The 25,966-nt window shown below is 39.2% G+C and overlaps 1 protein-coding gene across 1 annotated transcript; it reads right to left on the reverse strand.

The window, feature by feature from the left end:
* Window positions 1–1,196: 1,196 nt before the first annotated feature.
* Window positions 1,197–25,256, reverse strand: PAIP2B (poly(A) binding protein interacting protein 2B). The gene is made up of 5 exons (XM_016202608.2): window positions 25,119–25,256; window positions 24,418–24,493; window positions 10,210–10,358; window positions 7,744–7,920; window positions 1,197–6,806 (listed from the first exon to the last, which is right to left on the reverse strand). The coding sequence occupies exons 3-5, from the start codon at window positions 10,345–10,347 to the stop codon at window positions 6,750–6,752; spliced, it is 372 nt and encodes a 123-aa protein (XP_016058094.1). The 5' UTR covers window positions 10,348–10,358; window positions 24,418–24,493; window positions 25,119–25,256; the 3' UTR covers window positions 1,197–6,749.
* Between the last annotated feature and the right edge of the window lie 710 nt (window positions 25,257–25,966).

The raw sequence follows: 25,966 nt of genomic DNA on the forward strand, positions 1-25,966 counted from the left end.
TTCAGTCCCCGGTCAGGGCACATACGAGAAGCAACCAATGAAGGCATAAATAAGGGGAACAACAAATCTCTCTAAATTCAATAAATAAAATTTAAAAAAGAAAACTGGACTTGGATGAGGCCAGCACTGCCTTATCTACCTGTGTGATCTTGTGGACAGCACAGCCTCATCTGGAACATTCTTTCAACAAACATTTATCAAATTTCTTCTAGCTGTGATGGCTGCTCTAAGGATTAAGAAAGTATACCCTTACACCTTGTGCCAACTGAAAGTTGGTGAAAATTTATGGAACTGCATGTTTACAATATCTGTGCTTTTCTGTTACATACTTCCATTAAGTTTAATGAAAATTTAAAAAATGAAAACACCATTCACATCTTCAAGGATGTATTTCAGTCCCTGTATATACATAACTATAGTACCTCAAAAAGCTATAAATTGGCAAATCAGCTTTTTTTTTTGCTCTCCTGGTTTAAGGAAGGAGGCAAAGAAATGACAGCACTCAAAGCAACATCCATGGACTATGGTCTGGTCCCATGATCTTTTTTACCGCATGACAAAGCCCCTCAGAAAACAACTGGTTCAGGCTAGGTGTAAACTGAGTAATAGGAATAATTAACCTCCGAACAGCAGGGACAGCACCTTGTTACCACAGCAGCAACGGCAGCTAGGACAGGGCTTGGGACCTAGCAGGCTCTCAAACATGTTCAATAGTTGAAAGGCAGATATAGAATCCCTGTATTTTAGGTAAGAGTCAGTTTTACCCAGAAACAGAAAAAATAACAGCTAACCAATTTCTTTTCAAACCCAAGGACTTCCTGTTACCACTTCTTTGTTCAAACCTGTACATATTATTGCCACTACTGCTACCATGTATTAAGTGCCTATTATGTGCCAGGAAGTATTTTGAAATTAAATTCAGCCTAATTGTTGTATTATCCCCAGGAAGCTTTACAAATAAACTGAGGTCCAGAACGAAAGCACAAAGAAAGTGGTAGAGGTGGAATTTACTCAGGTCTGTAATATCCAAGCCAATGCTTAATACTGTTTTGTAACATTATTTAGAATGGAAAGTTATGCACCTGAAAACTATGATTGATCTTGAGACAAAAAAGTCTCTCACAAACACGCACCACATATACACAACCTGTATAATATGACCCAACCTTAGGAAAAAGGGTCCCACTGCCAGCAAACACATTTTATTCTCATTTTATTAAGATTTTCAACAGCTGCCATTTGGTTTGTATAGCAAATTTCTTAAAACATAACTTTTTTTTTCTATTTTTGACATTTTTATGAAAATTATTTTCAATTTTAAAACCCTGCCCCTCCCCCAAAGTAGTATTAATAGCTACCATGTAATGTTTATTTAGGGGGAAAAAGCAATAAAAACAGCTTTTAAACACTTGTGAAACAGGGATAAAGGTCCACAAGTCAAGACCCAGGCCAGCTGGAGGTGCTACGCTGCCTCTGGACACCATCAGCACTTCACCATCCACACCAGCAGAAGGGCAGGCGTGCCCAGACCTCTGGGGGCTTCTTGCTCCACAAGCTGCGCTCCCCTTCTATGCACTTCCTCTGCTGGCGGTCCTCCTTCGCCCAAAATCTGTCCAGCGAAGGCAGCATGATCTTTAATAAAGGTCCCGCTTTGTGTGGGAGATACTGTATTTATAAAGTTCAGAGACTCCACCATCCAGTTCAGGAGGAAAAAAATTTCCAATACAGTATTATTGATGGTTCACTTTCTTGTCCACTCAAATACATGCTCATATGTTAGAATAAATTAATATCAGATGCTATTCCTGTAGAGAGCAGGTAGTTCCTTATAAAAAAAAGTTGCAAAATTACAAAAATTTCTGCAGCAGTTCAGGCTCTTAATGCGGAGCTTCTGATGACAAAGCTGGTTCTGATAAGCATTTCCTTTGATATGCAGAGCACCTTCCCCTAGAGTCCTATGTTCTGAGGGTTCCTTTAGACCACAGGAGATTAAAGTCCAAGTTTAAAAGATTCCTTGCTGACAAAATGTGGTATATCCATCAATGGAATACTATGCAGCAATAAAAAGGAACGAACTACCAACACAAGTTAAACATCATGGACAAATCGTACAATATGCTAAGTGAAAAAAGCCAGAGGCAAGAGACCAGATTTTGTATGATTCCATTGATATAACGTTCAGAAAAGGCAAATTTATAGAGACAAAGATCAGTGTCACTTAGAGCTGGGAACAGGGATGACTGTGCTATAAATGAAGGATCTTACTGGGGTGGGTAAAAATGTTCTAAAACGGTTATGGCAGCGGTACTCAGGAAAGTTACTAAAATAACTGAATTTAACACTTGAAATGGGTGAATTTTATGATAGGTAAAATATGCCTCAATAAAGTTGTTCAAAAAAAAAAAAGACCCTGTCTTCCAAACCACCCATCCAGCACTAAACATTCCTGAGGTTCACAATCAAGAGGGCAGATTATCACTTAGTATTGAGTTACAGAGTGAAAACATTGTACCATTTTATAGTAAATTGCCTAGAATGTTTCTTCACTATTATAAAATCAAAGGTAGCCAGTAGAAGGTAGTCTCAAAAATGAGACTCCTAGTAACAAAATCTAAGGGGGCATTTTCTTTTGGAACAATAATGGTGCCTCTGTCCCTTTACAGATTTCTATCCCCTGGGGTGGGGTGGTGACTCTTGGCTGACACCTTGTGGAGTTCAGTGTACTAAGCTGTCCGATTCCTATGACTCCCATAAAAACTAGACTGATGGGGGCAGCAGTACCGGGGTGGGCAGAAAGTCAAGTAGCAAGCACAAAATTTGAGTGTTGCCTTCAGTCACCCTCCTACTGCCCTGTCCCTTGCCAACAATTACAGCTGCAAAATGGGAGAAATAAAGACAGAAGATTAAAAACAATGGGGGAAAATCTTTCAAAGTTGTGACTAACCAAGTCTGTGGATGAAATTCACATGACAGCAGAGCAGTGGCTGCAGAAAGTACTCTGTGAACTACAAAGGGCAGTGGGACCAGAAGAATGAAGGATACTGTGGGCAATGAAGGAGCAATGATTCACTTGGGAACCGCAAGCAGAGGTAGGAGGAGATGAGGGTTCCCAATGCACACCAGATCTGGGTCAACCCTCCTGTTTTCCCCACCCACCTCCTAAACTAATAAGGTTTGCAATATCCCCAAGGAGAGGGATATATAGTCTTTCCCAATAGGTGGGTATCTCCAAATCTTAGTTAAATGTAGGTCTCTTCTGCCTGTTCCCATACCTCAACATCACCTAAACCAAGAAACATTAATAACCTGTGCTGCTAGGACCCTTATTGAAGAACACTTGCCCCTTCCAATCACAGTAGGTAGATTCCTGGGCTCCTAATGTTTCTATGTGGTGTTCGCAGCAGCACTAATGTAAGAAGATTCAGTTAAGCTGTTTCCTTTGACTACTTCAAAAGATTTTCCTCTCTGATATATAACTGCCAGAGTATCCAACTGACCTTACTTCTCAGCCTCTCCAAAATCAAGACAAAACTTTGACATTGTAGCAATACACAATTGGAAAACTGCTTAGTATTTCACTAAAAACAGTTTTAAGCCATAGAGTTAGCATCAGAACCTTAATTTAAAAGATCCCAGTTATTTTGATTTTGGAAACTGAAGTGCTACAAAGGTCCAGCCTTTTATTTATGATCTTTTTCGGTTTGGCCTTATATGGCCACCAAAGTCAACTGCTACAGTCAGAAACTGGCCCAAAGACCCGAAGTTACAGGTGCTTAGGCCTAGACTGTGACCATCAAGTTTTCTGTTTAGTTCTAAGGCCCGAAGAAACTGAAAAGGCATTTCCTTTGTTTCATGTTTTTCTCCTTGAAAAGCAAGAGATAAAATAATTTTCGTCTTGGAGTTTTAGAGTTCAATAACCACAAAAATCAGAAATCAATCACTAATAAACGAACACTGAGACCAGCAGGCATTGGCAACTGTTAAAAATACATGTTTTTTTCTATACAAATTCTCCAACTTCCAGTTGCCAATAAAAAAAGTTTCAACAAAATAGTAACTTAAATTCAACATCAAAGTGGTCACTTTAAAATAACAGCCTTGCCTTTAAAGGATAAAGGTGTCCAGCTTGGCTTGCACCCAGATCCTCTCCTAAGAGACAGACAGAGGCTCCCAGCCTTTCCCAGTCAAGGTCCAATGAGACCCAAAAGCATTTTCTGCTAAGAAGTTGGCAAACTCTAAAATAGCTGAGCCTGTGATCTGGGTAACAGCTGTGCTCCCACCTCACAACAAAATGGATTGAGAAAATTTGGGCTGTAAGAGGAGCCATTGGAAGCATCAGCCTAAACATTTAAAAAGGGGATCACACTGCTAGCTGCTTTCTGATCCTGGAATCAGCACACTCTGTCCGAATAGGACTGGAAAGTCCAGCCCTCAGGTTCACTGCTCATTTGGCAGGAACATTTCTTAGTCCTGACTAAATATGCCTTGTGAAACCACACTGAAATTGACATCCAAGATGGAACCCCAAACCAGACAGAAGGACAAGCCCTTTAGACTGCACCTAGAATCGGAGCCTGCCCTGTGTCAGAAGAGCAAGTCTTCAGGATGAAGAAATGGCTAGATCTGGATCCCTGTAGCACTTTCCAGACTGGAGCCACACAGGAATCCATTGTACTCTTTGTGACGGTGATACCCACGGTCTAGAAAATGGCTCTTTCTGCAAGTGCAACACATTTCCAACAGCTTTTATAAGTCTGAGCTTGTGCAAGCTACTGGAGACCAAAGAAAGAAAAGCAGCCCCAGAAGAAAGAGATACTTCTATTTCTGTACTTCCAAGGCCCTCTCCTTATTTAGGCAACAACTGCAGCTGAAAGCTGAAGCTGGAATAAAGAATTTTCTTTGCTTATACACCTCCCTAAAAACAAGTCAGAGTTCCATTCTCTCAAGGTAAAGGCTTGGGAATCAATGTACACATCTGGCAATACAAGCTCCCTAAGATACTCTCCTATGACATGTGAACTAACAAGGAAGGCCAGTTCAAATAATGCCGTCCAATAGACTCATATAAGAAAAAGCTGTCGGTTACTATTTTAAATCTGACCATAGGCTGTGGCTGTTCAAAAAGTCAACATGGAACTCATAAGAAAAAGTAGTTCTTAAGCTCTCCAGACCCTAGTCCTTTCCTTCCAACCGCTCTCCCACATCCACATACTGAATTTACAGACTTTATTTCAAGTTACAAGATCTCGCCCTGATATACCTATCACACAACACAGCAGCAGTCACACAGAAGCCACTGTCCTCAGGCCTCTGCAAGTCCTCATCCTGGGAGAATGGTCAGGAATTGAGACACTCTTTTAGACCTGACTGCACCTATATCTCTATCACACAAAGGCAGCACCTGGTGCCCAGTTTAGTTCCTTATGAGTATCAACAAAAAACCACTGTGACTTACAGGCAGGGAAGACAAAAGGAATGTACCCAAAGAGCCCAACCTAGAAAACTCACAATCTCGCAAAGCTGGGCATGTTGGAAGAGCAAAACTTTATAGCTGCTGAAATTATCCTGGTGGGGAGCACAGTCACCTAGGTCAAGTTGGACTCACTCCACTAGGCTTTTTTTTTTTGTAGTTCTTTTGCATAATTCTATAAAGTGGGAGAAGCATCAAAATTGTGAACTGAGCTTCTTGCTAGTGTTCTAAAAAATATATATTTACTTGTAAAGGTGCATAAACCTTTCCAAGGGAAGTAAGATACCAAAAGAACAAAGTCTTCATGAGGCTGGAAAAAAAACTTGTCAAAAATAAACTTGGGACACACTAACAGGATTCAAGGATGACTTCTCCAGGCTGAAGCTGATGGCCAGCACAGCATGCCTTTCACACACCTTTGGTAACAGTATCTTTTCTTAAAATCAGAGTAGGGTGGGGATGGAAAGGGATAGGGGACTAGACACCATCAGAGACAAAGAGGCAAATCTACCTTAGTGTTTTTGTACCTTGTAAATGATGAGTTTGATGGTAGCTGTAAACAGAGGCTTAAGAGTAGGCCAACAGTAACCGTATGATTCAAGTGACAATAATCATCACAGTTTTCCCCTTATAATTTACAACTTTCATCAATCATCAAGAGTTACCGTAAACCAGTACTTTAAGTCTGTGTTTTCTTGAATGGGGTTCAAGGCAGGAAGACATGGGCTCAGCAGGCCAAGGATAATCCCAGTTCATTGCAAAAAGCCCCCAGGGGTCAGGAGAGCTAAATTGCATAGTCTGGTTTAAAACACCTACTTCTTCCACTCGTCCCTCTTCCCATCCAGCTTAACAGACTCGATAGTAGTTTTGTAGGTGTTCACTGCCCTTGCAAGTATACAGCAGGGTGTGAAAGGGCATTCATAAACACCCAGATTTTCTTGGTCAGCTTATTTTGTTTAAACACACATAGCAGAAGGTTCCTGATGAAAGGGAAAAAAAGAAGATTGCAATTTCTTTAACTCAAAAAGCCAAAACCTAATAATAATAATAGGAAACTGATCAAAATGAAAGTCAGTAGAACAAAAGAGAAATACTCAGAGGCTTGTAGAGTAAGACTGAGCACGTTAGCTACTCCAGTCACAGTGTCAAGTTAAACCACTATTCCCCTTCCCCGCTGTGCATCCCTAGCCCACCCCACCCCCTTCAGCTCTGCATTTTTGTGCAGTGATGTCCCCAGATGTGGGGACATAGAAGTCCTCCTCAAAGTTTTTCTGCCAGCTCAATACTTCACTCCTGGAATAAATTCCTTGGCATCCGGGTTCAGGTTACTTTTGCTCTGAAATAAGAACCAAGAGATAATAAATCCCATGGCAGGCTGCACTTTAAAACTTATTTTCTCCCTGCTTCCATATATTACCAGTACCTTCCTCTCAACCTCAAGGAGAGAAAAACAGAATTCCTTGCAACTCAGGCTATTACTGCTGGGCTGGTCTCAGTGGCTCCTGACATACTAAGCCCTGACCAACCTCACTTTCTCCTTCTTGCTCAGACTCTTGCTCCCTTCATGATGCTTCCATTAGGGGCTTGTGACTCCAAAAATAATTCAACTCATTAAGAGCCCTAACTTGATGAGCATCCAAGAACTCCATCAAACCAGTTTGGTTGCCACAATCCCTATACACACATATCTTTCTTCATCCTGCTGGACTCTCTCTGCAAGAGAGTCAAAACCTTAGCAAACTATGGGGCATAATCATTCAGAACATGAGCTGTGTGAGAACTACATCACTCAGAATTTCCTAAGTACACATGGAAGGCAGGGAATTCAATTATCTGGTCTTCTAATTTTAAGTGGAAAATGGCCTCTTACGAGAATGTTTCCTCCATAATGAACAATTTTTGTAACAGCATCATTCAAAATTATAAATATAGATTTGAGGGATAGTAAAAGAAAAGGACAGCAGCAAATGATAATTTAAAACCAACCCTTCCCATGTTCAAATTTTTATCCTTAATCCCAGTTCTACTTTGAAAAGCCCATTGGGGAAAATGAAAGTTGGTGATGCTGCAACATTAATGTTTTCACAGTGCTTTATGAGGTGAATGCATCTTCAATGTACCTGCTTATTAATGCCCACGTGATGAATGACGAAATAGTGGCTTACAGGGCTCCAGAGACTTGCCCAAGGTAGTAGGGCCAGAAAATAAGTCTGTGACTCCAAATCCATATTCTTCTCACTATGTCACATGTGGAACTACTTAATGGCTCTTACCAAAATATCTTCAGAATCATGGCCATCGCTGACAGACAGTCCATTTAACTGTTGTTGCAACTGTCCCATGGCCTGAGGCAGGTCTCGTGATGGAATAAACCAGTCTTGGTCTTCTTCATCCAGCATCTCTTGAAAGCACCGGTCCAAAAAGTCCTGCTCCTGCAGCTCCTCCTCAACCTGGCAAGCAAAGATGAGGAGCTCAGACTTACCGGCCCCGTGGCACTCATCCCTTCCAGGTTTTTCTCCACCTCTTTCTTTCAGAGGTTATTACTCCAAGATTAAGAATGATCTTGCATGAGATCGACTAAGAATTAAGATACTTCTAATGACTGGCTGGAGAAAACATAATTTTTAATTTTTCAACCAAATTCCATCAACAGGACTGAGAAAATAGTTATTCAAAATAATAGAAATTCTTCACAAGTCTTCTAAGACCTCTAATATGTGACACAGATATTTTCCATTCATGTGGTACTTACTGAAAATCATTTTTAAAGCATAAAATTATTTTCTCAATCTTGTTAAGAAGCAACTCTTCCTAAATTTCTCATTTTACAACTATGAAAAAGGTACAGGTACTATGTAACTAGACCACTACCTGGATAGCAGACATTAAATCAAAACCAACTCTCAGCTTCTGGCCCACTTTGCAGGTAAATGAGGCCTCTAAGGGTGAAAAATACTTTCAGAACCTTAGAAAGATATAAAGAACACCTTTTGGCATACCAATAGAAAATGATGTCATCAATGTAGTATTCTTTCAAAACAAGGAAAAATATTAGCCCTGGCCAGTGTGGCTCAGTGGGTTAGAGTGTCGTCCTATACACCAAAAGGTTGCAGGTTTGATTCCTGGTCAGAGCACATACCCAGGTTGTGGGTTCAATCCCACGTTGGGAAGCAGTCAATCAATGTTTCTCTCACATTGATGTTTCTCTCTCTCTCCCCCTCACTCTCTCTCTCAAATCAATGAAAGCATGTCCTCGGGGGTGAGGATTAAAAAAGAAAGAAAGAATATGAATATTTAAACAACTCCATATTTCTTAAAGATTGCCCTAAACTAAAGCAGTATGTATCTAGGATATCTTATACCTGTTTGCAGGCACTGTTAGCTTTTACGAAAGAGTTCATTCTGCACATTGTGATTTTTAACAGGCCTCCTGCTTCACATTTGGCCATCCCTTTTCTCAAAGCTGGCCTGGTGACATATTCACAGCTCACTCAGGCCACCACCAGGGTGGTCAAGCAAAAATAATCACCCAAACTAGCCAATACAGCTAACCTCACAAATTCAAGGAAAAGTCAGTGGGGTAGCAAGACTCAAAAATAGTATTTCAACATTATAATTAGGAACATTTAAAAAAAAATTTTCAAATAAATTAGAAAGTTATGAAGTACTTAAACTAATAATCACAAAATATTTCCAAGCCACGAGATTTACTGTGAGTGCTCAAGATCTGCTCCAAAACCATAAAAGTGTGCTCCCCTTATTAAATTTACCCTTGCCTGACCGGTGTGGCTCAGTGGTTGAGCATCCACCTTTGATCCAGGAGGTCGAGGTTCGATTCCCGGTCAGGGCACATGCCTGGGTGGCGAGCTTGATCCCCAGTATGGGGCATGCAGTAGGCAGCCAATCAATGACTCTCTCATCATTGATGTTTCTATCTCTCTCCCTTCCTCTCTCTGAAATCAATAAAGACATATATTTTTTTAAAAAATTAACTTTATTCATAGGCACAACCCTAAAAAATGGTGACCTGGGCATAGGGGTGTGACAGAAGCATGGTATATATGCTATTCACACAAATCACAACACAGTGAGTCACTGGGAGTGGAAATTGCTGGCTGCATCCCCACAGCTTTTCTTCTTCCCAAAGCAACAGGCTGTTCAGTTAATACTGAATTTCCAGTCTCCCATGCTAGATAGACTTCTAGTTATCCTTCAGCTACTCAGCTGATAAAAATGCCCTGGAGGTGGCAAAGCAACACCATGGAAGGAACTATGTGGTCACACCTGTCTACCTGGAATGGCTTACCTTGGGCTATTAACCTTACAGAGAAAGAAAACAATGAATCACTCCTCAATCTTTGTTGAAGCTGTCTAGTCTTCCCCCACCTTACTACGCACTGTCTCAGGCTCACATTCTGCCAGTCCCTGAGCTGCTGTTTGGGGCATGCCAAGCTGGCCTGTCTGCACAAAACTACTGTTTCTCAGCAGTCTATACCAGTTCACCATGCCATTAGACCCTCTTTTAAAACAATATGGTAGAAAAATATCACGCTCTTCCTCTAAAGTATTGTCTGGTCTCTTACCAGTTGAAGGTGCTTCCTGGTCAGCTCAGACCAGGCCTCCATGTATTTTTAAGTTATTCTAAAGCCAAGGAAACCATTTCTTTTGTAACAGAAGTATTATAAAATATTATAGCTGCTGAGTTACAGACATCATTGTCCTTCTACTTCCTTCTTCACCTGTCTGTTGAAATCCTCTTCATTCTCCATCCACATGTACTCTGCAAATGGGTTTTCCTTCTCATCGTGCCCATTTAACCCCTGGTCCTCTTTGGCTTTTACACTGGGTGATGTATTTGCCACACTGGATCCATTCATTATGGTAGAACCTAAACAGAAGCAAAAGAAAGGACAAAATGTTACAAGGATTAAGGAAATGAAACCTATAATATCCAGATTCTTCCAGAAGCTTCTGAAGTTCTAAGTCAAAGTTATTAACTATACATGAACACGAACTGCTAATCTGTACCTGTTACAAAACTAACAATATCCTGTAGTTATCAACTATACAGATGTACAATTCTTTAAGAGTTAAAAGAAAAAAGAAATCCTCTTTTTGCCATCTTGGAGCCTGTGGAGGCTTCTGGGAACAGGACTTCTATAATAGAAATCTATGTCTGGAAGGCTGTGGTCCAAGACCATTTTTGCTGGCTGTAAGTGGGGTCTCCGGAACCAGAGGGAGCATACAGCTCTTAAGATTGAAGGTATTTATGCTTCAGGTGAAACTGAACTATCTAGGCAAGATATGTGCTTATGTGTACAAAGCAAGAACAGCACAGTGACCCCTGGTAGCAAATGGAGCAAAACCAGAGTAATCTGGGGAAAGGTAACTCATGGAAACAGTGGCATGGTTCGCACTAAATTAATTCCAAAGCAACCTTCCTGCTTTGACTATTGGACACAGAATCTGTGTAATGCTATACCCCTCAAGGATTTAAATTTATTGAAATATAAATGGATTTGTTCTCTTGTAAAAAAAAAAAAAGAAAGAAAGAAAAGAAAGGAGAAAAAAAGAAAAACCTGTCTAGGGTTAGTTAGCATTTCTAGGTAAGTGGGAGGGGGGTGAATCCTTCCAAGGCAAATTCTGTAGGTTCTAGAACCTAATCAAGATCACATGGCTTTCTTGATACTTAAATAAGCAAAGAAAATGCATTCTTAATGAACATTGTAAGCGACTATCTCTAATTCTGATTCTCAAGCTTGTTTTTCTTCAGAACGTATTTCAAAAAATAATACATGTTCATTGTATTGATAAGCAAAGAGGAGAAAATTAAGGTCATCAGTTGTCCAACCAGCCAGAGTAAAGAATGATTAATAATGTGGTGCATATAACTTTCCTGACTCCCCCTGCCTGTATTTAGAAACACAGGCACATACACATTCCCCAAGTCTCCATTCTTAATAGTAACAGCATGGTGTTCCATCATTTGCTTTTTCTCATTTCTATGTTAATACAGCCATACTGTCTTTTGGGGTGTTTCTAATGTTTCTGTATTATAAACGTTGCTTTTATATTCCAAATCCAGCTCCATAATAATTCACTACGGCTACAGCAGAGAGAAAACCAGTTCCTTATTCTTACCACTTCCATTTGCAGCATAACGTCAAAAGCAAGTCTGTTCTAAATGCCAGGGCAACTGTGTAAGTAAGTGGGCTATTCCTTAGCACAGCGACTCTTAAAGGTCCTGATCCTTGCTGAGTAGCAGGTTGTACAGTATTATAGTTCCAAAGATTCATTTGGCAATTGTTTACAACCAGCACAACTTGTCCTTATCAATATGGAAATCATTCTCAGAGACTCAGAGCTTAGTTTTCTAAAACATCTGCCTTTGTCCAAAAAATAAATCCTGAGTGCACATGACCATAAGGAAAACAGGAAGGCAGAGGAAGAAAGAACAGAATAACCCTTCTAATTCAAGAACAAGGCAGAACACAGAGAGCAAACTGCAGGATGCACTTGTTCATGAGAAAGGGAATGGAAAATTACCATAATCTCAACCTGGGGATGTTCCCCAAATTAACACACTTTAGAAAAGTTGAAAACTTTCCTATGATATGGGACTGCTGATACTAGGAAAGTGGTTTTCTTACAGTGTTGATTTGTCCTCAAAATATTTTTGAAAATTTACTGGCCTGTGAAATCCTGAAGATTGAGTTTCTCTGATCTAACCACTCTTGGAAATTGTTTGTGATGTGCAGCCAGGCTTTAGAAGCACTGGTCTAGTCTGCAGATCTAATTCTACTCTTCTTTTCCTCATTCAAGTCTTCTCTGAGGGGAAAGGGGGGAACAAAACAGGAATGCAACCATGTAGGGAGTCTGCCCAACCCACTGTTTGCAATACCAGTTATCCTTCAACAGTCAATGCTGGACCAGCTGATCAACTTGAAAACTGAGGCTGTTAGCAGAACAACAGAAATTAGGTAGCAGATGAGCGAGTAAAACTTGTTGAAGCAAATCTCTGTGAAAAGGTGTGGCTTCCAGAGTTTGCTTTCTCTTCAACTTGAAGCTTCTAGATGATGCCTAAGTTCAGAACGGGTATCTCTGTCTTTATTAAATAAATAAATAAATAAATAAATAAATAAATAAATAAATAAATAAATTTAAAAACATATGAGTGTATGTATATTATATATGTATATATGTGTGTACATATCCACCTATTTATTCCTTCATAGTTGTCTCCTGTGCCCAGCTTCTATGCCAGGTCTATAATTCTGGACTTCATCTTTCATCTTCAGAGCGATTACAAGAATTACTACTATTATCTCAAACAATGCAATGACAAATCACTAAAACAATTAAAAATCCATAGCACTTCTGATGTTTTATGCACATTATATTCTCCAACATTCCAAGAAGATAAAATAGTTCCAGTGATTTCTTTTTTGAAAAAGTTTCTTTTTCTCTTAAGTTACTATTTTTTTTAAATCTCAAGAAAATCTTTAAAAAAACACACAAAACTTTCCATTTAATAAGCACTCAAAGTTCTTTGACATTTAAAAAAAAATTACTGGACCAAAGCAATAGGATTAATCACTAAATCCTACCTGACCAGAGTCCCGTAGTCTCTAAGCCTTGCAAATGAAATAATTTCTCACTTGATATTTGGCTAGGACTTACAATTATGAAGAGAGAATTGTGTTGTGTCACTGTGTATTACTAATTACCTGAACACAACACTACGCTGGCAGCAAAAGGTTGAATCTTTCTTGATTTGCTCCATAACCTATGCAATACTCCCAGACCAAATTCAGCTTTCTTCTAGAACCAGATTTCTAGTATTTCCAGTGAGTATAAAGCAGTGGTTCTCAAAATATAGTTCCCTGGCCCAGCAGCATCAGTATCACCTTAGATGGGAACTTATTAGAAATGCAAATTCTCAGGCTCCATCCTAGACCTGTTGAATCAGAAATTCTGGGTGGGACCCAGCAATCTGTGTTTTAATAAGCCCTCCAGGTGATTCTGAAGCAATCTCAAGTTTGAGAACCACTGATATACAGCAAGTAGAAAAATGTGTTTCCTTTTGTAGGTCTAAAGCCAGGGGATTGTATATTCTATCTTAATATGAAATAAAGACATCCAATTAAAAAACATAATCTTCTCACAACTCCCACCCTCAATCAAATGTGTTTTATTTTTATGGTTTAAATAAGAAAACAAGGTGCAATGAGAGATTTCATCTGAAACATATACTTAGGCATCGGTTCCCATCCAGCCTGATTACATACAATACATTTTCATACATCTAAAGTCCAAACAAGGATCTTTATAAAGTGAGCCTGACACTTTAGGAATTCTGTAACAAAGCATCAACTAGTCTGAATATATCAAACTTACCAGAGAAGTAAAATGGAATTATTTGCTCCATCTTTGAACTGCACTCAACAGGGGTTACAGTTTAGGACTGTTTTCACCTTTATACTTCTAAGTTAATAAAATTAAACGGAATATCTCATTCTTCAAAAGCTTCTAGCACAGCAAAATTTTACTGCTAACTTTTTGCTTTCAGTGAGAATAAAGCAGAACCCTGGTAGGCACACTGCAAATCTTCGAGATTGCAGAACTAAACAGTTATATGGGTTCAATATTAAAACAAAGGTCTTATAAACTCTCAGATGGTGAGTGTAATACCACCATCAGTAATAAAAAGACACCAAGAACACCACTATTAAACTAAAGTCAGCTTTCACTAGGTAATTACATTCTGCTCTGCTCCTATTTACACTAAAATCACTATGTTAAAACTCACTACCCCTGAGATTATGACATTTTAAATATTGGCCAAGAACTGTCTATAGTCCACACAGCACCTACTTTCAAAAAGCAGGTAATTCCCATGCAACTGTTTCAGAGCACAAAAAAACGAAAAGAGTTTTCTAATGGTTAGTATACAGGTAACTCAATACATTAAAAATAACAAAAATAGCACAAAAGAAAACTACAGACCTATTTTTAGGCTACAAACATATAAGTTTAAATAAAATGTGAGCAAATAAAATCAAGCAATTTATTTAAAACTAAACCACTTTGATTAAATAGGGTTCAGCCCAGAAATGCAAGATGGTCTAAAACTGAGAAATATATAAATGTATTTTATCATATTAGGCAAAGGAAAAAAAGCTACACGAGCATTTCAATACTTGCCAGAAATGTGTTTAATAAAATTGAATACCCATTAAAAAAACCAGTTTAGAGCCCTGGCCGGGTAGCTCAGCTGGCTGGAGCATCGTCCTATACACCAAAAGATTGCAGGTTCGATTCCCAGTCAGGGCATGTACCTAGGTTGTGGGTTCAATCCCAGGTCTGGGTGCATACAGGAGGGAAGCGACTGATCTCCGCCCCCCCTCCCGCCCTTTCCTCTCTCTCTAAAAAAAAAGTCAATTAAAACATATCCTCAGGTGAGGATTTAAAATAAAAATCATTTTAGGAAGGAATACAAATTTTTAAAAAAGAAATAAAATCAAGTTTCTTTAATGCAATCAATATACTCATATAAGCATGTTAGGAATGTGCACTATCATGACCACTTGTAACTTTGAGTGCTACCATCCAATGCAATCTGTCGAGAACACAAGATAAGAGGTATAACTATCATAAAGAGTCAAGATTATCCTTCTTTGCCAATATGACTTTCATTTTTCAGCAAGATTAAGAATCAACTGAAAACTATTAGAAACAGTAAGAGAATTTAGTAATAAGACTGCCCTCGCTGGATAGCTTAATTGGTTAGAGCGTCGTCCTGATATGCCAAGGTTGAGGGTTCGATAACTGGTCAGGGCATATACAAGAATCAACCAATGAGCCCTGGCCAGGTGGCCCAGTTGGTTAAAGCACTGTCCCCTACACCAAAAGGTTTCAGGTTTGAGTGATTCCCCATCAGTGCACATACCTAGGTTGCAGGTTCGATCCCCGGCTGGGGTGCGTACAACAGGCAACTGATTGATGTTTCTCTCTCTCTCTCTCTCTCTCTCTCTCTCTCTCCCTTCCTCTCTAAAATCAGTGAACATGTCCTCGGGTGAAGATTGAAAAAAAAGAATCAACCAGTGAATGCATAAATAAGTAGAACAAATCGATGATTCTTTCTCTCTCTAAAATTAAAAAGGGATGGTTGCAAAATAAACATACAAAATAAATAGCTTTCATATAAACCAACAATCAAAAAAAAGAAAAAAAGACCCAAATTATAACACCATATACACAAAAATCTACACTTCTACACTTCTTCAGAATAAACCTAATGTATAGAACATAAAACCTAAACAAATGTATAGAACATAAAACAATTTACTGAGACAATTTTCAAATGACTTGAATAAATGGATGGATATATTATAAAATATAAACTCTTCTCAAATCAATCTAAAGCCTTTCTTAAATTCTGATAAAACTTTCAAAGAGAATTTTTCAAAAACTTGACAAATTAATTCTAATTTCAAGTGGGTTAATAATTGCATAAGAATAGTCAACAGGATGTTCTTTTTTTTAAAAAAAGGGAAATTTAAAAATCAAGTAAAATAGTGTAGAATGAGCATAGAAATAAACATCAGCCCTGGCGGTATTGCTCAGTAGTTAGAGCATCAGCCTGTGCACCAAAGAGTCTCAGGTTGGATTCTGGTCAAGGGCATGCACCTCGGTTGCAGGTTTTTTTGTTTTGTTTTAAATATATCTTTACTGATTTCAGAGAGAGGAAGGGAGGGGGGGACAGAGAGAGAGAGAAACATCAATGATGAGAGAGAGTCATTGATCAGCTGCCTCCCGCATGCCCCCGACTGGGGATCGAGCCTGCAACCTGGGCATGTGCCCTGACTGGGAATTGAACCTTGACCTCCTGGATCATAGGCTGATGCTCAACTGCTGGGCCATGCCAGCCGGGCCCTCGGTTGCAGGTTTGATCCCTGGCCTGGGTCAGGGCTGGTGCGCGAGGCTACCAATCGAGGTGTCTCTCTCACATTGATGTATGTGCCCTCCCCTCATTGTCTCTAAAAAGCAATGGGAAAAAAAATCCTCAGGTGAGAATTAATTAAAAAAAAAAAAAAGGAAAGAAACAAACGAATCAACAGAACAGGAAGCCCAGAAAGAGGATTCTGGTTTATGTTATAAATTGTATTTTAAATAGCAGAGAAAGAATAATCATTGGGACAACAACTAGTCAGCTGTTCAAAACTGTGGGAGGGCAAATAAAAAACAAACTGCCTACCTTCACACAAAAATAAATTACATACAGATTAAGGTTTAAAATGTTAAAAAAATGCAATGTTCAAATAAATAATTTTAACTTTAGGATGGGAGAACGTCTTTCTTAATAAGGCACCAAAGTGAAAAGTCACAAAAGAAAAAAAAAGGATGGATGTGAGTACAATGCAGGAAAAAAATGCTTTCATTCAGGAAGACAACAAAAATAAAGTTAAATGGCAAATTAGTTTCTGGGGGAAAGTATTTGCAATCTCAACAACTAGAAGGCTTATATTCTTAGCCTATAAGGAAATCTTAAAAATTACTGTTAAAAAGACAAATGCTTCGATAGAAAATAGACAATAAGAAACAGGCAACTCTCACAGGAATAAAAATGGCCAATAAACATGTAAAAGACAGTCAAAGGCAATATAAATCAAAGAAATGTAAATTAAAAGTGAGATTTTTCTGCTTAAAGACCAGTAAAAAATAGCAAATGTAGGGGAGAAACTGGAGTTCTCACTCAACTGTGGGTGGAAATATAAATGGAAGCAATTTTTCTACAGGATAATTAAAAAATTTATATTAAAACTACTTTGGCCCGGTCAGGCCTGGCCTAGCGGTTGAGCATCGACCTAGGATCCATGAAATCGCGGTTCGATTCCCAGTCAGGGTACATGCCCGGGTTGCGGGCTCGATCCCTAGTCAGGGGCGTGCAGGAGGCGGCCGATCAATGACTCTCTCATTATTGATGTTTCTATCTCTCTCTCCCCTTCCCTTCCTCTATCTGAAATCAATAAAGATATCTCTAAATAAATAAATAAATAAATAAATAAAACTATTTTGTATTCTTTTCCTCAGGAAATTCCACTTCTAGGAACTCAGTCCAAAAATACTTGCTCAAGTCTGCTAAAATGCATGTACAAGGAATTTCACTATAGTTAGTTAACAATGAGTGTCCAGCTATTAAAAATGATGCCAAAATGTATTTAACTGTCATGGAAATAGAACCAAAATATGGTAGGTAAAAAAAAAGACTACATATTTTTATTCTTTTTAAAATGTTTACATGCAGCCCAGCCGGGTGTGGCTCAGCGGTTGAGCGTCGACCTAGGATCCAGGCGATCAGGGTTCGATTCCCGGTCAGGGCACATGCCTGGGTTGCGGGCTGCAGCCGATCAATGACTCTCTCATCATTGATGTATCTCTCTCTCTCTCTCTCCCTCTCCTTTCCTCTCTCTGAAATCAATAAAGATATTAAAAAAAAAAACCTTTAAAAAAATAAAAATAAAATAAAATGTTTACATGCATTAAAAAGGTATAAAAAGCAAAACAACTGCAATGTTTTGAGTGGCAAAATTAGAGATCATTTTTTTCTTTACTTTTTTCTGAATAATTACAAAAAAGAAAAAAAATGATCTCTAATTTTGCCACTCAAAACATTGCAGTTGTTTTGCTTTTTTTTCCTCATGTATGTGTGTCACATGTAGACTAGAGGGCTTGAATACCTGCTTCTTGAGGTAGATAAGCCCACTTTTGCGACTGTACTAGACAAAGCTTCCTTACCTTGATTTTTTTAAAAAAGGTCCTCCTGTGAAAAAATATAACTAGGTTAAGTTTAAAAATATGAAAAGTGTGATTACAACAGACAATAATACATGTGCATGTGAAAAAATTCTACAAGTGAATATGAAAAAGAAAGCAGCTATTAAAGCAATGGGAACTGCTGTCTGGAAACATTTTAAATTGTTTTATTGTTCTCAAATTATTTTTAAAATACACAAAACTGAGTAAAAGAAAAAAAGGCTACCAACCCCTTCCTGGGGCCACTCTTCCAATCTTTGCTACTGTCTATCTTTTCACTAGGTACCAAAAAGATGGGCAGTCCCTCAGATCCTTTTATCTTCTCTCTTTCTTATAACCCCATGCATTCATTCATTTATTCATTCAATTTATGAAAAGGTAATACAAACACATGATTCAAAAAGTTTTTAAAAATATATATGTAAAGGCATATGGTGAAATCTCATTTCCACTTGTAATATAACACTTCAGAATTTCTTTTTGCAATTTTAGGCAAATATGAATGTGTACTTTTATTTTACCCTTCTTTCTCAACACAAAAAGCATACTAAACACAGTTCCATACCTTATTCCTTTTGTAAAAATCACAACATATCTTAAAGCTCTTTTACATGAGTACAAAGTCCTTCCTTATTCTTTTTTGAAAACGATATATAATATTCCATGGTTTGGATACACCAAAGTTTATTTAACAAGTGCCTTGTTAACAAACACTAGAGTCATTCCTACCATGCTATTACAATGCCAAGCATAACCACATATATACATCAAGTTCATTTCTGAATGTGTCTTTGACGAAGCTCTGGTATTAGATTACCACAAGGTCATACGTTCATCAGGCTGAGAAGATAGAACCTTTTCTAGTTCTCATTATATACAGTAACATATAGCAAAAGACTTAATAACTCCTTGAACCAAGCAACTGTACTCTTAGGGGATTTATCTTATAAAAATAAAGCGACTAAATAAAACACCCAAGATGAACCAATTTCTATAAAAATGCATATATATGTCTATATATGCATAGACAAGAATATGCAGAGAGAGTATAAAACATATCCATCAAAATGTTAACCACTGTCTCCTTATGATGGATCTACGGAGGGCTTTACAATCCCCCCCCCCATTGCCTATCAGTGCTTTCGAATTTTACATACTATTTCTGTAATATAAAATTAAAAACTAAAAATAAAATGTTAAGTCAAATTAAGCTGGATATATTTGTCTGTCTTATATTTGTGTAGTGCTTCAGAGTTTATAAAGTATGTTTACATGCGCCACTTAATTCTTACACTGACCCTATGTATCTTCATTTTACCAAAAAGGAAATGGAGGCAATAGATGGTTAGGTAGTTGTGCCCAAGGTCATTCAAATAGAAAGCTGGCAGAGACAAATTTCAAATCCAGGTCTTCTAACTTCAAATTCAGTGCGTTATCAAAAACATGATCATTGCTTCCTTAATTTTAACAATTCTTCGGGAGTTAATCACACAATCAGAATTGACAAATGAGTTAAAATTACAGAGTATAAGGCCTCAGTCCCTAATACTCATATAATCAGATCTTACTAAAAGGAGAATATTGGCATACACCCCCCGAAAGTCCAGAGTCAGAAGAGGGTGTGGATTTTCAGTATGTTCCCAAATAAAATACATAACTGGCAAAATATATGTCTAATATGGCCTAATATGAATGCATAATAAAAGCAGCATCCTCTCAAATTTCAAGATTCTCACTTTCAAGACAACTTTTGCCTTTGGTCCCAGCATTTACTTGTGTTCTGGTTTTGCCATACCCCAGGGTGTCTCCAATGGAATTTTAAAATATGAATAAGCTATACTTTTCAACGAAGGTGTGTGTGATTATGTAACTTTCTTAAAGTTTGGAACTTATTGACCAAGATGATAATAACCTGGTTAGAATATATTTTTTCTCTCCAAATGTCTCTCCTTCTTCCTATAAGATTATACAGGTTATTTTACAATGCACATGGAGAGCAAGGATAAATCATGGTTTGGTAGAAATATATTTTAATTCATCATTCCTCAAACTATGTCTCATATAATTCTGTTCCAAAAGATGTTTAGGTATGTTGCAGGGGCAGGGGAGCAAGAGGGAGGGAGGAGAAGCCATGGTTAAAAGCAATGTACTCTTTTTGGAGATACACAGTTCACAATGGACAATAATATAATAAGGCTCTAGAGAAGTCTAGCATTACAGAAACCTTTGTTTAAACCAGTTTATTTTGACACAAAATTCTTCTACTATAACTATTCACATTTTGTGTTCAGAAAAACTGTTTGAATAAATGTAACTATTAATTAAAACCCACAATAGATGTGGCAAAAATGCATAATTCTTAAATCTCTACCACAAAATACTAACTCTTCAAAAAGTCCCTAATTTCAGTCTAGTGAATTTCCTCTTCACCCACCAATGTCTAGCTCAATTATCACCTTATTTGAGAAATTTCCCCCCAGTGCTCCTTTCTCCTTATTTAGATAGCATTTTAGTTATATATTACCTCACTTATCATATGATAAATCAGTTCATCTGTCTCCTTGCTCACTTGTTAGCTCTTTGAGAATAAAGTTTGATTATATTTTGAGTACCTTGAACAATGTGGGACACATATGAGCTTCATGATGAAGTAAATAATTTCACTGCAGCATAATAGTTTCCAGAGTTCAACACATGTATTTCTAAACTGTTATTAATACCGTGCCAACAACTTGAGAAAGTTTCTCCCTAAAACTTACATTTATAACTGTGAGCAGCTGTGGTCATGGTTAACTCAGCTGTGACATGCCCTCTACTTAAGCCCACTCGTTTTTTCCCTCAGGTGATTTTTGTTTGCTTGCTTTTTGTTTTCTTAGCCTACTAGGAGTATTCAGTAACCTTCATTATCTTTTTACATCTCTGTGCCTTTGCACCTGCGGGTCCCTGCTTAGCATGCTGTCTCAAGGTTTTATTCACCCGGAAGACATTCCTACTTATCCTTTAAGAAGCAGCTTAAACAATACATTCTCTAGGAAGCCTTCATATCTTCCCATCTTTTCAGGAAGAGTTAGGAATTCCTCAAGTCATACATTTATGCATCTATTACTATATAACAGGCACTGAACTAAATGCAAAGGATAGAAGAATGAAGCTGTGGATCCTGCCTCGTGGACCTCATAGTCTAGGAAGGAAGACAGCCATATGAACACATAACCACACTATAATAATATTATGTGCAACACCAAAAGGAAGATTTATGGAATATTGTGACATGTGTCAATTATTTTGTTAGGTGCTTTATTGAACATTATCTATAATCATGTGATAGGTATTTGAATTAGACAGATGTTCAGGAAACTCTAAGGACTGCTATAGTCTCAATCGTCTTCTGAAGAAACTGTCTCCAAGGGGTTCTTTTTGTATATACTATAGTCTGTGGGACAGATATTGCATAAAACCAATCCTACTTCTTTGATCACAAAAGACTGGACCAGGACTCAGAGCCCTAACTAAGGACAGGTTAAACTTGAAGGAGATCACCTAGGACATGGCTGGGCTCAAAAGGAAATGTTTATGCACAGAGCAGACCAAGAATGTTCTGGAAGTCAGTATTCCAAGGGATGTGAAGTAGGAGGGGGCACACTAGGTTTCACCATGATCAAATTAATCTATAATTCCAACCTGGACCTCTCCCCTGAGCTCTAGACTGCTATCTGTCTGTCCCTCTTACTTAAATAACACATCAATAAAGGCAAGAGCTTAATCTCTAGTTTGTTTGCCACAGCCTAGAACAGATACTGACTTATATAGTAAATGCTTAATTTAAAAAATGTTGAATAAATGAATAAGTGAACAAACTCTCGAAGCTAAGGAATCTACAGTGGATGGGGGAGGGGGGGTGTTAGGGAGGAGGGTTACCACGAAATAAGACTCCAGGGATCACTTACAAGTACAGTTGATCCTCATTATTTGTGGATCCTGTATTTAAGAATTAGCCTACTTGCTAAAATTTATTTGTAAATCTAAAATCAATACTCATGGCATTTTAACAGTCATTCACAGATATGCATAGAATGGCAAAAATTTTGAGTCACCACTCACATTTTCAGCTAAGGCAGAACAAGGCAATGCTCGCTGCCTTCTTTCAGCTCACACAGAGATTACTAAAGGACACAAACGGTAGGGGGCAGTGCAGTATAGTGCAAGAAGCTTTGCCACTGGAGCCAACAGAAAAGGGTCTGAATCCTAATTCTGGCACCTGTTAGGGAGCAGCGTCAAGGAAGTCACTTAACACTCCTGAACCTCATTTTCTTTTTTGTAAAAATAAGAAAACAGAATCTACTACAATGAGTTGTATTTAGTTAATTTAAGATTATTTTCCCTGGGAGCAATGGTTCAGTATTTGCTAACTTAGTGACCTAGGTGACTTTATAGACCATGATTACTATGAATAATGAGAATCAACTGTAATTTATAACAAAATAAAATAACAGATTATTTATAACAAAATAACAGATATCAAAAACAATTATTTTGATGGAGTGGAAGCCAGTGGCAAGCTTCAAGAAGATTTTGAAAGAGAACCTCACTAGGCACATATGCTGTGGAAAGGGCTTCAAGAATAGGGAACAGCACCTACAGAGAGAAGCCAAGGTGTGTGAAATAAACAGGTTCAGGAATATGGCACTTCAGAAAGTCTAGAACAGCAGGAGATGTGACAGGGTTCTGGCACGGGGCCACAGTGCTTCTCTGGGTCCTGTTCACATCCTGTACTGCAGAACCTTTCCCTCGACAGTTAATTCTTGGTTTACAAGTTTTCCTTCCATCAAACTGTGAACTCCTTAAAGGCAAGATCTCCACAAAGAAATCATAACTATAGTCCTTTAAATTTGCAAACAAGTAATTATAAGTACAAATCCACATGAAAAGACTGTACAAAAATAACTTTGGTTTCCAACTGCAGCCTATACCAACTCGTAATAGTGACCCGCTCACAGATTTGCTGTTTGCCCAGGACTTTTCTTTTTTGACTGCTAGTAATTCTATTATAATTCTTTTTATTGTTCTAAACACCTGGGAATTTGTTGAAATAGCTTTAAGATCTTCCTCTTTTTAGTATGATTTATTAATAGGGCTCAAACATATGGTCCATTAGACCATGATACCTCCTCATAGCAAAGATTCCTTTTAACTCACTCTACTAGACTTACTTCTCTATACATAAGATATAGTATTACCATGGCAAAATGTAAGGAAGCACACATATGTTACAAATAGAATAAGAAAAACAGTAAGAATTTTTCACAAAAGCTTGCAAAATTCTGGCCAAAACAGTGTGGATGTGATATTAAATTCACTGCTTACAATTCATCACTGAGAACTAGGAAAAACAATTCCAACTTATGTAAAGTCATGAAACTAAGCACTGTTAGAATCTACAAGGTTTTGTACACGTACATTTTCTCTCTTCCACGTGTACTCTCTTATACATGCACAGCCTAAGGGGCCCATCAGGCTTATCCCAATACTTCAATTTCCCCTACCCCCAAAAACAAAACCCTGTTACAAAACCCTCCAATATCTAGGTTAATATTTTTAAAACTCTAAAGTTTCAATCAAATCTAAGTGTAGTGAGTTACTTTTCCCCCATAAAATTCTTGGCATAATTTTATTTAGGCACAACATAGTTTGTACAATTATCTAGAACATATGGCTGCAATCAACACTGCTGAAACCCAAACAGATATACTATGAAGGTGAATACAAATTCTCTGTGAAAGGGGAATAGAGAAAGTTATTTTTAAACAGTTTCAATGCTATACCATCCATAGGTTGGATGTGAACAAATCATACTGTGCTACACAGCTAAAGTATGTTCCATAATTTATGACAAACTAGAGTGATCAGGCCCTCACACTGCAAACTCTCTGCTACCCCAGTTAAGCTGTTTAAAATGTAATCCAATTCTGTCTACTTAAAAAAATAGTAATACATTTTAAATTTCCTGCTGCGAGTAAATCCTTCTCACCTGCATTTTCAGAAATTATCACCAAAACAACTGTTTTGGGACAAAGATTCTAGAGAGGATATAATGACCCAATGCTATTTTAAGTAAGACAAGAATGGTTTACCTTGAACAAAACCGATTAAGGTTCCCAACCTTGTAAAGAGTGTATTCTGCTGCTCTGGTGTTCACCTTCCAGCTGCCTGGTAGGGGCAAGTGGAAAATGTTAGTTTCCATGACATGAGGATGAAATTTACGGGGTGGGAGGAGGGTAAACGACTCATTTTCGGAAGGGAAGGCAGAAGAGAAGTGGGCAAGGTCCCTAACCCAAATTAGGTATAAAGAATGAGAGGCTGGAGAAAAGGGGGTGGGTGGGAGTAGAATAAACGCAAAACTCGCACAGGAGCCCGCGAATGGGGGAGGGGCAAAAATGCGCATCTCCTCCCCCTTCCCGCCAGGGGAAGGGGGGCAGGGGGACGCAGCGCTGGTTAATGTGCCTAGCAGTGCTGCACTGAGGTAGTAAAGGGCTCGCAAGCCAGAGATTTCAGTCCGAGTGTTAGAAGGGGGCCGAGGGAAGTTGGGGGGAGGGGGATTAATAGCGAGCCTTTGCGGGGGGGAAAAACGACTAAGAATCCCCGCGCCTCCAAGGGGCTAAGGGACTAAGGGGCACCGCAGTGGACGCGACATGGGACTTGCCGGCTTACCCTCCCCACTGGAGCTCGGGCAGCCCCGAGGGCGGCGGAAAGGGAGGCGCAGGGCGCCCCCAAAACCTGGAGAGCGGCGCTTCCCCTGGGTCCCCTCCCCGGCAGCCCGGGAGCCCGAGCCCACCTGGGCTGACCAGAAGTCCCTCCTTCAGACCCTACTCCGCCGCTCTTCCGAGAGCCTCAGCCGTCGCCGCGGAGGTCGTCGCTGCCGAAACAGTCTCGGCCTCTAGCACCCGAGCGTGAGCCACAGCACGGAGAAGCGCCCCTACCACTAGCCAGGTTGCCTCTTACAGCACACTGACTCCTCACCCCGCCCCCGAACCCAAGCCATTGGTTGCTGGGCACCGCCCTATTCGTCTATTGGACCAAAGAGGATGCCGCTCAGTCACCTAAAAGGGCACGTGTGGTGCTTATTGGCTTAAATGTGAAGTATTTCCCGCCCACACCCTCAGAAGTTCCAGCTTCTGATTGGTATGAACAACTGTCTCTTCGCTCCCTTGGTTCTTTCCCTCCAGGTGGAGCGCCCCTTTGCGGGAGACCCCGGCTCTGATTGGCTGAAAGGGCGCCGTGCGAGTCCTGGATAGGCATTGGGCCAAAGCGCGCGGCGTCCTGCTGGGTGGAGCCCAGGGAGCAGCACCTCCGCGTTTGTTTACACAGGCTCTCGTTCCCCCTCCCTTCCATTGGTCGATCCAGCAGCCCCTCCCACGGGCTGTGATACTCAGCGTATCGGGGGTGGGGGGACTGAGTGGGATTTCCCTGCTATCAATTACCAAGGGAGGAGCTTTGAGCGAAGCTGGCGGGGAGATGGCTCTGGCGGAAAACTGGAGAGTTGGGCTCTCTGGAGGGGCTGCAAAGCAGCAGAGTGACTCTTACACATTTATAGAAACAAACCTAACTTCTCCAGTGTTTTTAAAAACAGAAAATCCTATTTTCCCTTTGGGTTTAGGGTGTCCACTCATTGCTCGCTAAGGA

This window comes from Miniopterus natalensis, chromosome 13, assembly GCF_054644295.1.
Source record: "Miniopterus natalensis isolate mMinNat1 chromosome 13, mMinNat1.hap1, whole genome shotgun sequence".
NCBI classification, from domain to species: domain Eukaryota; kingdom Metazoa; phylum Chordata; class Mammalia; order Chiroptera; family Miniopteridae; genus Miniopterus; species Miniopterus natalensis.

Coding starts and splice junctions, on each gene's coding strand:
- PAIP2B (XM_016202608.2), bottom strand. CDS start 10,347: ATGAATGGATCCAGTGTGGCAAATACATCACCCAGTGTAAAAGCCAAA. Junction 7,921..10,209: donor AAGAGGATTTCAACAGACAG/GTGAAGAAGGAA, acceptor TTTGCTTGCCAG/GTTGAGGAGGAGCTGCAGGA. Junction 6,807..7,743: donor ATGATTCTGAAGATATTTTG/GTAAGAGCCATT, acceptor TTCTTATTTCAG/AGCAAAAGTAACCTGAACCC.